The 13582-nt window shown below is 44.6% G+C and overlaps 1 protein-coding gene across 2 annotated transcripts in view; it reads right to left on the bottom strand.

Moving 5' to 3' along the window:
• Positions 1–5041: 5041 nt before the first annotated feature.
• The window catches only part of SHFL (shiftless antiviral inhibitor of ribosomal frameshifting), a 48005-nt gene continuing 39464 nt past the window's right edge, over positions 5042–13582 (bottom strand). Inside the window, exon 9 of one of the 2 annotated variants that reach the window (XM_077262071.1) lies at positions 5042–6311. In XM_077262071.1, coding sequence (XP_077118186.1) covers positions 6094–6311 — 218 coding nt within the window. In that variant the 3' untranslated portion in view covers positions 5042–6093. The remainder of the gene's footprint in view (positions 6312–13582) is intronic. The other variant, XM_077262072.1, reaches the window with a different exon arrangement.

The raw sequence follows: 13582 nt of genomic DNA, 5'->3' as shown, positions 1-13582 counted from the left end.
TTGTGTCACCAACCTGGATACACAAATATATTTTCACAGATCTGCCTACTGATAAATTTATCTTCAATAATAAGTTCAGCTCTTGTGTAAGAGTGTCTCTGACGGGAAATGATCTGTTATGTGCGTTTTTCTATAAATGTGAATTTATACTAATCTTTTTTTTTTACATGTACATTACAGTTTTTATAACATCTACATCAAAGCTCATTTCTTGTGATATATATCATGTTCCTGCCGCTATTTTGAGAAAGGAGGAATTTGTTCGGATGCCTATTGGATGAACTTTGATTTACGGCACGTCCTCTAGACAAATCTACTTTCCTCATGATAGAAGACCCTCTCTAGTGCCCCCTATAATTAGGGTCTCTTAGTCAATGTCCTAATTTGCAGATTTTTTTTAGCCATTTTTTTTAACATTGCCTTTAAAACTCTGAACAACAGCTAGAGCTCCTAGTAGGGAATGTATCACCAGAAAATGACCTAATGTTTATACCAGGTGTCTTTTTTTAATTACAGATTTTGATATAAATAAATATATATAATCAAAAAAGTTGAAAGCATACACTTAACCCCCAAAAAACAAGATTTTTGCGTTAAATACATTTGAAAAAAAAATTTTAACAATTTTTTTTTCATATAAAAATCTGTAATTAAAAAAGAATAGAAATCACTGACCACTGGGACTGCATGTTCCTTACAGAAGACTTTTTAGAAGTCTCATTATCATCAAAGACATGGTTACAATAGAAGATAACACTTCAACATAGAGTCCATAACACAGAATTTACTCACAATAGGTGATGTCACAGCTCACCTCCTCCTCCTCCTGTACAATGACTGATAACACCTCTATATACAGCAGATAACACAGGATCCACACTCACAATAGTTGATGTCACAGCTCACCTCCTCCTCCTGTACAATGACTGATAACACCTCTATATACAGTAGATGACACAGGATCCACCATTCACAATAGATGATGTCACAGCTCACCTCCTCCTCCTGTACAATGACAGATAACACCTCTATATACAGTAGATGACACAGGATCCACCATTCACAATAGATGATGTTACAGCTCACCTCCTCCTCCTGTACAATGACTGATAACACCTCTATATACAGTAGATAACACAGGATCCACACTCACAATAGGTGATGTCACAGCTCACCTCCTCCTCCTGTACAATGACTGATAACACCTCTATATACAGTACATAACACAGGATCCATCATTCACAATAGGTGATATCACAGCTCACCACCTCCTGTCCAATGACTGATAACACCTCTATATACAGCAGATAACACAGGATCCACCATTCACAATAGGTGATGTCACAGCTCACCTCCTCCTCCTGTACAATGACTGATAACACCTCTATATACAGCAGATAACACAGGATCCACCATTCACAATAGATGATGTCACAGCTCACCTCCTCCTCCTGTACAATGACTGATAACACCTCTATATACAGTAGATAACACAGGATCCATCATTCACAATAGGTGATGTCACAGCTCACCTCCTCCTGCTGTACAATGACTGATAACACCTCTATATACAGTAGATAACACAGGATCCACCATTCACAATAGATGATGTCACAGCTCACCTCCTCCTCCTGTACAATGACTGATAACACCTCTATATACAGTAGATAACACAGGATCCATCATTCACAATAGGTGATGTCACAGCTCACCTCCTCCTCCTGTACAATGACTGATCACACCTCTATATACAGAAGATAACACAGGATCCACCATTCACAATAGGTGATGTCACAGCTCACCTCCTCCTCCTGTACAATGACTGATAACACAACTATATACAGTAGATAACACAGGATCCACCATTCACATTAGATGATATCAGTCATTGTACAGGAGGAGGTGAGCTGTGATATCATCTAATGTGAATGATGGATCATATGTTATCTACTGTATACAGAAGTGTTATCAGTCATTGTACAGGAGGAGGTGAGCTGTGATAACACCTCTGTATACAGTAGATAACACAGGATCCACTATTCACAATAGGTGGTATCACAGCTCACCTCCTCCTCCTCCTGTACAATGACTGATAACACCTCTATATACAGTAGATGACACAGGATACACCATTCACAATAGATGATGTCACAGCTTATAAAACCCATGACTAATCAGGTAGGTCATTTTCTCATGACACGATCCCATAAAAGAGAACCAGTTTCACCCCAATTTCCCTATGAGAACACTTCCTTGCCTCATGGTCTTGCAGCTCAGAGATGTCATAGGGATGACAGCAACCAATCAGAAGCTAGATATCACTGCTCGAAAGTAATTGAAAAAAAGAAATCTGGTTGTCTCCTGAGATGCTGAAACACAGGAGGAGTTGACCGTTCCCTTCCCAGCATTTTTCACCATGTAATATTCTCTGGCGCAAGCTCACGGCGCCGTAGTAAATCACACACCCGACACTTTTGCTGCAAAACTTATATTCTTACTTTGTATTAACAAAAATATTTGCAAAACAGCAAAAAGACTAACTTCTGAAAATTGAAATGACAATTGACACTTTAAGTAACTGTGTAAAGGAGGAAGAAGAGACGACGCAAAGGCGGAATGGAGGCTGTAAGTGTCCCAGGAGGTAGGCGTCACTCCTTCACACAGTCCTGAGCCGCAAGGAATAAGGCACTGGTTGAAGACCATGAATGGGAGCCTTTACCAATGTGTTTAGGCAATCGCATAAACGGCAATTCCATATCTTCTATGTCTATTTTATGGTTGGATTGCCTCCCTTTCCAAGCACAAGAAAAAAAAATTCTTGTACTTACCCTTTAAATCCTTCAGCGGAATGCAGGCTGCTGTTTATGGCAGCCTGTATTCTACTTATGCAGCTGTATGAGAAGGCAGTCGTACTACTGCTGTTACAAGGATATTCCTGTCGTACCGAGTAACAATAAGGCCGGGGTCACACATGCGTGTTTTACGGACGTAAGAGCGCAGAAACTACGTCCGTAAAACTCGCATTACATACGGCACAATTATTCTCAATGGGGCTGCTCCTAATAGCCGTATATTACAGTTCAGTATTATACGGCTTTCTACGGCCGTACAAAATCGCAGCATGCTGCGTTTGTCAGCGTATTGCGCAAAAAAATCACCAATGAAAGTCTATGGGGGCGAGAAAAATACGGATTCCACACGGACCAGCAGTGTGACTTGCGAGAAATACGCAGCGATGTTAGTGAAAAGTCGGTAATTCAATTGCCGGCTTTTCATTTCTCCTGCACAAACCCGACAGGATATGAGACATGATTTACATACAGTAAACCATCTCATATCCCCTTTTTTTTGCATATTCCACACTACTAATGTTAGTAGTGTGTATGTGCAAAATTTCAGCTCTGTAGCTGCTAAAATAAAGGGTTAAATGGCGGAAAAAATTGGCGTGGGCTCCCGCGCATTTTTCTCTGCCAGAATGGTAAAGCCAGTGACTGAGGGCAGATATTAATAGCCAGGAGAGGGTCCATGGTTATTGGCCCCCCCTGGCTGCAAACATCTGCCCCCAGCCACCCCAGAAAAGGCACATCTGGAAGATGCGCCTATACCGGCACTTGGCCACTCTCTTCCCACTCCCTGTAGCGGTGGGATATGGGGTAATGAAGGGTTAATGCCACCTTGCTATTGGAAGGTGACATTAAGCCAGATTATTAATGGAGAGGCGTCAATTATGACACCTATTCATTATTAATCCAATTGTATGAAAGGGTTAAAAAACACACACACACATGATTTAAAAGTATTTTAATGAAATAAACACAGCGGTTGTTTTAATAACTTATTGCTCTCTCAATCCATCCGGAACACCCTCGCTTGGCAAAATAATAAACGCACAAGATACATACCTTCTGGTGAACCGTCTCGTCCCACGAAGTAATCCATCTGAAGGGGTTAACTAATATTACAGGCACGAGCTGCGATAAACCACTCGCTCGTGCCTGTAATCCCCGGGTGCTGAAAGGAAAGCTGGATCTGTACTTACATTGAGTCGCGGTGATGCGCCCCTGCTGGATGTTCTCATGAACTGCAGCCTGGGAACTTTTTCCCACGCTCCAGGTCATATGAGGACATCCACCAGGGGGCGCATCACCGCGACTGAAGGAAATGTAGGTCAATGACCTACATTTCATTCATTCGCCGGGGAATTACAAGCACGAGCACAGCTGCATTAGCAGGGCTCCTGCTTGTAAAATATTTTAACCCCTTCAGATGGATTACATCGTGGGACGTGACGGTTCAGCTGAGGGTACGTATCTTGTGCAGTTATTATTTTGCCAAGCGAGGGCCTGCAAATGGATTGAGAGAGCAATAAATTATTAAAACAACCGCTGTGTTTATTTCATTAAAATACTTTTAAATCATGTGTGTGTGTTTTTTAACCCTTTCAAACAATTGGATTAATAATGGATAGGTGTCATAATTGACACCTCTCCATTATTAATCTGTCTTAATGTCACCTTACAATAGCAAGGTGGCATTAACCCTTCATTACCCCATATCCCACCGCTACAGGGAGTGGGAAGAGAGTGGCCAAGTGCCAGAATAGGCGCATCTTCCAGATGTGCCTTTTCTGGGGTGGCTGGGGGCAGATGTTTGTAGCCAGGGGGGGCCAATAACCATGGACCCTCTCCTGGCTATTAATATCTGCCCTCAGTCACTGGCTTTACCATTCTGGCAGAGAAAATTGCGCGGGAGCCCAAGCCAATTTTTTCCGCCATTTAACCCTTTATTTTAGCAGCTACAGCGCTGAAATTTTGCACATACACACTACTAACATTAGTAGTGTGGAATATGCAAAAAAAAGGGGATATGAGATGGTTTACTGTATGAAAACCATGTCTCATATCATGTCGGGTTTGTGCAGGAGAAATGAAAAGCCGGCAATTGAATTACCGGCTTTTCACAGATATCGCGCTGAATGAAATATAAATACAGACTATATATATATGTGTCTCAATGACATATATATATATATATATATATATATACTGTATATATGTTTTCCCGAACATTTGAGCACATAAATCCATTAGATGTCGGTTTTGCAAGCCTGCGCGAAAATCTCGCAGTACGGATGCCATACGGATTACATACGGAGGATGCCATGCGCAAAATACGCTGACACACCCTGACTACGGATCAATATTTTGGGAACATTTCTCCGTATTACGGCCGTAGTACGGACGTATAATACGTGGCGTATTGTCTTACGCCAAGTGTGACCCCAGCCTTAGTCATCCATTAGGGGGATCAGTGAAGGTTTCAATGTAAAGGGCCCCACTGATCTCACATTAATATGGCCGGTCTGCACTTTGAGGGTCATGGAAGACTGGAGAGCCATGGAAGACTGGAGAGCCATGGAAGACTGGAGAGCCATGGAAGACTGGAGGGTCATGGAAGACTGGAGGGCCATGGAAGACTGGAGGGCCATGGAAGACTAGAGAGCCATGAAAGACTGGAGGGCCTTGAAAGACTGGGTCATGAAAGACTGGAGAGCCATGGAAGACTGGAGGGCCATGAAAGACTGGAGAGCCATGGAAGACTAGAGAGCCATGAAAGACTGGAGAGCCATGGAAGACTGGAGGGCCATGAAAGACTGGAGGGTCATGAAAGACTGGAGGGTCATGAAAGACTGGAGGGTCATGGAAGACTGGAGAGCCATGGAAGACTGGAGAGCCATGGAAGACTGGAGGGCCATGGAAGACTGGAGGGCCATGAAAGACTGGAGAGCCATGAAAGACTGGAGGGTCATGAAAGACTGGAGGGTCATGGAAGACTGGAGAGCCATGGAAGACTGGAGGGCCATGGAAGACTGGAGGGTCATGAAAGACTGGAGGGTCATGGAAGACTGGAGGGTCATGGAAGATTGGAGGGCCATGGAAGACTGTGTCTAATGCTTTTTAATTACACCCGTAAAAGGTACAATTCCAATAATTATGTAATTGCCATTTATGCAATTCTCTAAACACAGACATGGCCCAGAAGAATGATAAATATGGAAATGCATGCTGAACTATTAGCCGCTGCGTTGCGTTTCTAGCTGTCGTTGCTGTCACTTTCGTCTTCGCCAGACTCCTGAATGTCGTCCAGGATGAGATCGTCGAGATCGCACTGGGTCAGGCTGCCCTGGCTCAGGCACGTGGCCACAGTGGACCCGGTGCTCACGTGCAGCATGCTGGGGTACAGCACTTTGGGGTGGTTGTGTTTGGCCCTGCTTCTGGGATGGACACATTGGAGGCCGGGAATGTAAGGTTCTGCGTGTAGACATTAAAAAAAAGGGTCAATGTCCATAAATTTAGGAACAGTTAGAAGCGTTGTCTTTAAAACTTCTTTTAATGGAATTTTAACTTGGCTTTAAAACGAGACCAAGATTGGAGCTCTAACACTTGTAAGAAGTCAGGACTAGAGATGGGCGGACACCTGGAGGTTCGGGTCTAGCGGGTTCAGATTCGGGTACCAGAACAGTACCCGGACCGCATTCACTTGAATGGGGGACTCGAACATGCAGTGTTTGCTGCGCCGTAATGTGCAAGACAGTGCGTCAAACCCCGCTTCTGTTAGGTGTGAAATTATCCCTGCCGTTCAGAGAGCCACGGTTCCCACGCTGTCACACCGATCACAGCTTTGCGCTCCCACTGTCTTTTGACAGCATGGGAACCGCGGCTCTGACTGGCGGCGATGATTTCACACCTAACAGAAGCGGTGTTTGTCGCGCTGTCATGCACATCACAGCGCGACAAACACCCAGTGTTTGGTCAACCGAACCCACACAGTAACACGGACTTTCTGGTGAAGTCCATGTTCGGTGTCCGTACCCGAACAGTAGGTGTTCCGTAAAGACGCTGAACTTTACTGTTCGGGTTCACTCATCTCTAATCAGGACTACCTCGGTTACAAAAGCTCAAGATGCAAGATGACCTCAGCAAAAAATTTTTTTATTTAATATAATGTAAATATGTATATTTTTTAATGTTGTATTTTGGTTCTCTCACCTACAGGCGCTTCTCACTAAATTAGAATATCATCAAAGAGTTAATTTATTTCAGTTCTTCAATACAAAAAGTGAAACTCGTATATTATATAGAGTCATTACACACAGAGTGATCTATTTCACGTGTTTATTTCTGTTCATGTTGATGATTATGGCTTACAGCCAATGAAAACCCAAAAGTCATTATCTCAGTAAATTAGAATAATAAACAAAAACACCTGCAAAGGCCTCCTAAGCGTTTATAAAGGTCCCTTAGTCTGTGTCAGTAGCTCCACAATCATGGGAAAGACTGCTGACGTGACAGATGTCCAGAAGGCAGTCACTGACACACTCCACAAGGAGGGTAAGACACAAAAGGTCAATGCTAAAGAAGGCAGCTGTTTACAGAGCGCTGTATCCAAGCATATTAATGGAAATTTGAGTAGAAGGAAAAAGTGTGGTAGAAAAAGGTGCACAAGCAACCGGGATAACCGCAGCCTTGAAAGGATTGTTAAGAAAAGGCCATTCAAAAATATGGTGGAGATTCACAAGGAGTGGACTGCTGCTGGAGTCATTGCTTCAAGATCCACCACACACAGAAGTATCCAGGACATGGGCTACAAGTGTCATGACCAATAGACAGCGCCAGAAGCGTCTTACCTGGGCCAAGGAGAAAAAGAACTGGACTGTTGTCAGTGGTCCAAGGTGTTGCTTTCAGATGAAAGTAAATTTTACATTTCATTTGGAAATCAAGGTCCCAGAGTCTGGAGGAAGAGTGGAGAGGCCACAATCCAAGCTGCTGGAGGTCTAGTGTGAAGTCAGTGATGGTTTGGGGAGCCATGTCATCTGCTGGTGTAGGTCCACTGTGTTTTATCAAGACCAAAGTCAGCGCAGCCGTCCACCAGGAAATTTTAGAGCACTTCATGCCTCCCTCCGCCGACAAGCCGACAAATTTCATTTTCCAGCAGGACTTGGCACCTGTCCACACTGCCAAAAGTACCAATACCTGGTGTACAAACAACAGTATCACTGTGCTTAATTGGCAGCAAACTCGCCTGACCTTAATCCCATAGAGAATCTATGGGATATTGTCAGGAGGAAGATGAGAGACCAGACCCAACAATGCAGATGAGCTGAAGGTTGCTATCAAAGCAACCTGGGCTTCCATAACCCCTCAAAAAAAATACATACCATTAGATACGGCCTTCCCAAAACCCTGTCTGATAACAAATGCACACTTAGCAGGATGCAGCAGGCCTCCATTGATAAAGTCTGTCACTGTGTGCTGCATATTATAGTGCTGGGCAGCCCGCCTGTAAATACAAGGGGCATCATTAATAGGCTGCGTACCAGACACTGTGCACCATACTTACCAGTGTGACTGGCGTCCTATGTGAGTTATATCAATGTGCATTTTTTCTTCTAGGCAGCCAACCCCTGCAATGTTTGGTTGGTGTGGTGGTGGCTGTTGTTATCAAGTAGTTTGCACCTGTGCCGCCCCTAGCCTTTATCAGTGGAGGCCTGCTGCATCCTGCTAAGTGTGCATTTGTCATCAGACAGGTTTTTGGGAAGGCCGTATCTCATGGTATGTATATTTTCTGAGTTTTTTCTATCTTAGCTGTTTTTTGATATTAGTGGTAGGACCCGCAATATTATAAGGACCCTTGACGTTGGGTGTTGTGAATTCTGCTTTTGGGCTCCCTCCGGTGGTTGTAGGTGGTAATGCATTTGTCCCTGAGTTGCAGTCCTGGTCAAGTGTTTCTGCTGATTGCAGTTCTGACTGGGGTATTTAGGTGTGCAGGATTCATTAGTCCTTGCCAGTTGGCAATTGTTGTTGGGAGGTGTTGGACCTCTGCCTGGTTCCTCCTGCCTTTCTGCCAAATCAGCAAAGATAAGTGTCTGGTTTGTTTCTGTGGCACACATGCTGTGTGCTTCATAATTCAGTGCTATTCTTTTGTGTTTTCTTGTCCAGCTTAGATTGTGTCAGTATTTTCTCAGTCTTGTTGGATTCTCTGGGGCTGCAGATATTCATTCCACGTCTTTAGTTAGATTGTGGAATTTTTTGTATTATCTGCTGTGGATATTTTTTGAAGGGTTTTAATACTGACCGCTTAGTATTCTGTCCTATCCTTTCCTATTTAGCTAGAGTGGCCTCTTTTACTAAATCTTGTTTTCTGCCTGCGTGTGTCTTTTCTTCTCCTACTCACAGTCAATATTCGTGGGGGCTGCCTATCCTTTGGGGTTCTGCTCTGAGGCAAGGTAGTATTCCTATTTCCATCTATAGGGGTATTTAGTCCTCCGGCTGTGTCGAGGTGTATAGGGTTTGTTAGGCACACCCCACGGCTACTTCTAGTTGCGGTGTTAGTTCAGGATCTGCGGTCAGTACAGTTTCCACCTACTCCAGAGAAAGTTTCATGTGGCTCCGAGGTCACCGGATCATAACAGTTGGGTTGCGGGCTTACTTTATTTTGGCCAAAATATTAAACCAATACCTCATGTAATGTATGTGTTTATCACATGCATACATTTTTCTGCACTATATCATATCTTTTTTTGCAGGATGTGGCCAGGCCTCTTTTTGTTGGTTAGATTTTTATGGGGCGTCTGTCACTGCGTGCTGCATATTATAGTGCTGGGCAGCCCGCCTGTTAATACAAGGGGCGTCATTAATAGGTTGCATACCAGACACTGTGCACCACACTTACCAGTGTGACTGGCATCCTATGTGAGTTATATCAATGTGCATGTTTTCTACTAGGCAGCCAACCTCTGCAATGTTTGGAGGGTGGGGGTGGTTGTTTTTATCAAGTAGTTTGCACCTGTGCCGCTCCTAGCCTTTATCAGTGGAGGCCTGCTGCATCCTGCTAAGTGTGCATTTGTCATCAGACAGGGTTTTGGGAAGGCTGTATCTCATGGTATGTATTTTTTGTGAGTTTTTTATTCCATAACACCTCAGCAGTGCCACAGGCTGATCGCCTCCATGCCACGCCGCATTGATGCAGTAATTGATGCAAAAGGAGCCTCGACCAAGTACTGAGTGCATTTACTGAACATACATTTCAGTAGGCCAACATCTCGGATGTTAAAGGGCCACTGTCACCCCCCCCCAGCCGTTATAAACTAAAAGAGCCACCTTGTGCAGCAGTAATGCTGCAGTCTAACAAGGTGGCTCTTTTAGTTTTTGATTCATTTATTACCTCAAAAAAGCGTTTTAAAAATTGGCCACACATACCAGATATTATACCGGGAGGCAGTCCGAAGCGTCCTGTATGAATCCCCCAACTGCCGTCACTGATCTCTTCAGGGCCGATGGTCCCCGCCCCCTGAGCGCTGTTATCGTCTGAAATCCGGCGCCTGCGCTGTTCTTTCCTGCCTGGGGCCTGCGCAGTGTTTATTGTGAGTCACAGCACAGACGCAGGGTGCCTGACTGCGCCTGTGCGGGCAGTACGGCCGCCCTGTTGCTGAATCCCCGCCCCGCACTGTGTTATTCATTATGCACAGTGCGGGGCTGGCATTCCTGGGCATGCGCACTGCACTGCGCTGTTCAGGCCCTCCCCCATCTCGGACGTTCTCCCTTGTCTGACGTTCCCCCTGCTCCCCCGCCTTCCGGCATTGTTATTTTCGGCTTCCAGATTCCAAAAGCTGGTGAGGATTAGTGTATATACATGCAGTGCAGTGCGCATGCCCAGGAATGCCAGCCCCGCACTCTGCATAATGAATAACACAGTGCGGGGCGGGGATTCAGCAACAGGGCGGCCGCACTGCCCGCACAGGCGCAGTCAGGCACCCTGCGTCTGTGCTGTGACTCACAATAAACACTGCGCAAGGTGGCTCTTTTAGTTTATAACGGCTGGGGGGGGTGACAGTGGCCCTTTAAAATAATTTTAAACATAAGTGCAAACATAGAAGAGACAGCTACATTTGGTCAGATACCAGAAGGAAGGGGACGATGGTCAGGAGAGGAAATGAAGGGCAAGGAGATCCAAGGATCCCGCCATGTGAGTACTTTATTCTTTTTTGAAAGACACTCAGCTGTGATTGATTCGTAACTGAAGTGGAGATTGATCTTGTTTTGAGATACATTGTCTGGCTGCAATGACAATGTTAGAAATAATAGGTTGCAGGGGAGGAGGGAAGTCTATCAAGGATATACCCAGTACTGCTAAAGGGCCAGTTAGTATGACAGGAAGTCGGGTTACCTCTGAAAGAATAGCTTCAACCTGGCGCCAAAATAACTGCACACGCGGGCAACTCCACCACATATGAGCAAGCGAACCATTGACATTACAGTTTTTCCAGCACAGAGGAGAAGAGGAGGGATAAAATTTAGCTAATTTAACAGGAGTGAAATACCACTGTAACTGAATTTTTTTACTTTGTTCGAGGTGGCCGAGACAGGAGGAGAATTTAGAAGGGTGCAGCATAGCCATACTCCAATCCTCCAAGGAAGCTTCAAAAGAAAGAGCAGCCTCCCACGTGGACATAAATGATAGTCTATCCGAAAAGTCATGGGAGAGGAGGGATTTATAAATTATGGAGATACCATGTGGTATCAAAGTGTTTGGTCTAAAAAATCTCTGGATTAGAGTCTCCTCCCCCAGGGGGAACGCGGGCACACCGAAGGAACGCCGATGTTTCAAAAAGCTACGTATTTGAAAATATTGGAAGAAAGCCTTGGGAGGCAGGTTATAACGAGCAATAAGGTCTGAAAATGACCTTAAGCCAGACTCACAGTAGACATCATTCACCCGCCGTATCCTGCAGTCCCCCCAGGCGGAGAGAGACAATCCCTCTATCGCACACTCCAGGGCCTGGACAGAAACATAATCAAATAGGAATGACAAATGGGAAGGGCAAAAAGCTTCCCAAACTTTAGAAGCAGAGCAGATTGATTTGAGAGTATGAAGTAGGTTAAGTTCCAATAATAATTTAAGGGAGCCTTTCGGAGCAAATTGTGATTCGATATGAAACCCCTGGAGTGAGGAATTCCCCTCCCACCAAATCTTAAGGGGTTCTAAAAGAGCAGCTTTGTGATAAAGTTGGATTCTGGGAGCTCCCAGACCACCTTTAGAGTATGGGAGTGTCATTAATGCACGTTTTATTCTATGGGGTTTAACAACTGATTGAAAAGCTGAGAGGTACCTAGAGGGAATAGTGAGGGGAAGGCATCTAAAAAGGTAAATAAGTTTAGGGAGGATTAACATTTTAGACGTTTGTATCCTAGCCATTCAGGATAGGTGAGAGTTAGCAAGTTGGTCTATATCCTTTTTAATTTCAAGGAGAGTCGAGTCACAGTTAGTACGAACAATGTTTTTTAAATTGGTGATTTGAATGCCTAAATACGTAAACCCAAGAGGTGACCAAATGAAAGGGTATTTGGCTTGAATTTGGAGGGAGGGTGGAATAAATAAAGGGAAAATTGTAGATTTGGTCAGATTAAGCTTATAATAGGAGGCTTCAGCAAATTGCGAGAGAATGGAGGAAATCGCAGACAGCGAGTGTAGGGGAGCCGAACAAGTTAGCACTACATCGTCAGCGTAGAGGCCAATTTTATGTTCTCTACTTCCTACCATCACACCTTTAATATCTGGGCACTGTCTCACAGCAGCCGCCAGAGGCTCCATAAGTAAGGCAAGGATGATGGGGGAGAGGGGGCAACCCTGCTGGGTCCCATTCGAGATAGAGAAGATACGGGACTTAAAGCCGGCTGATCGAACCGAGGCGCATGGATTGGAGTACAGAGCCATCACGGCGGAGAAGATTTGGCCGGTAAGACCAAATTTGTGCAAAGTAGAAGCAATATAACCCCAGTGTACTCTGTTGAACGCCTTCTCCGTGTCAAGTGACAAGAACACACTGGGGAGGTTCCCCCTCTCCACCACATCCAGCAGGTCTATCAGGCGTCTTGTGCCGTCTCTAGTCTGCCTACCTGGGACAAAACCAACCTGGTCTGAGTGAACTAAGGATGGGAGCACCGACAATAGCCTATTGGCCCAGACCTTAGCCTAGATTTTAATATCACAATTTAGAAGGGCGATGGGACGAAAATTACCAGGGGAGGTCATAGGTTTCCCAGGTTTAGGAAGGGCCGTTATACAAGCTTCCAATCCTTCCTTCTCGATGGTGCCCATTGAACGCCAATAGTTCAATAAACGTATGAGAAAAGGAGAGAGAATAGTGAAAAACTGAGAGTAGTACGAGAAGGAAAAGCCATCCGGGCCTGGGGCAGAGCGTTTTTTGGCCTCTTTGATTATTTGAGAAATTTCAGACGCCTCAATAGGCGCGTTAAGTAAAGATAGTTGTTCTGAATTAACCGCAGGAAGCTTCACTTTACTTAAGAAAGAGGCTATTGAAGCCTGGGACGGTTGTGGGGTGTTTGGGTCAGAATCGAGATTATACAGGGAAGAGTAGTATAAAGCAAATTCCTCAGCAATATGGATTGGATTATAAATACAGGAACCATCTGATTTGAGGAGATAAGCAATTTTAGATTGGGCTTCTTTTTTTTTAACGCGTTTAGCAAGTAAAGTACCTGCTCTATCACCCATAGAATAA

This window comes from Ranitomeya variabilis, chromosome 5, assembly GCF_051348905.1.
Source record: "Ranitomeya variabilis isolate aRanVar5 chromosome 5, aRanVar5.hap1, whole genome shotgun sequence".
In the NCBI taxonomy this organism is placed as follows: Eukaryota; Metazoa; Chordata; class Amphibia; order Anura; family Dendrobatidae; genus Ranitomeya; species Ranitomeya variabilis.
The sequence above is the reverse complement of the archived record's forward strand: the minus strand, read 5'-3'. Positions and strand labels throughout refer to the sequence as shown.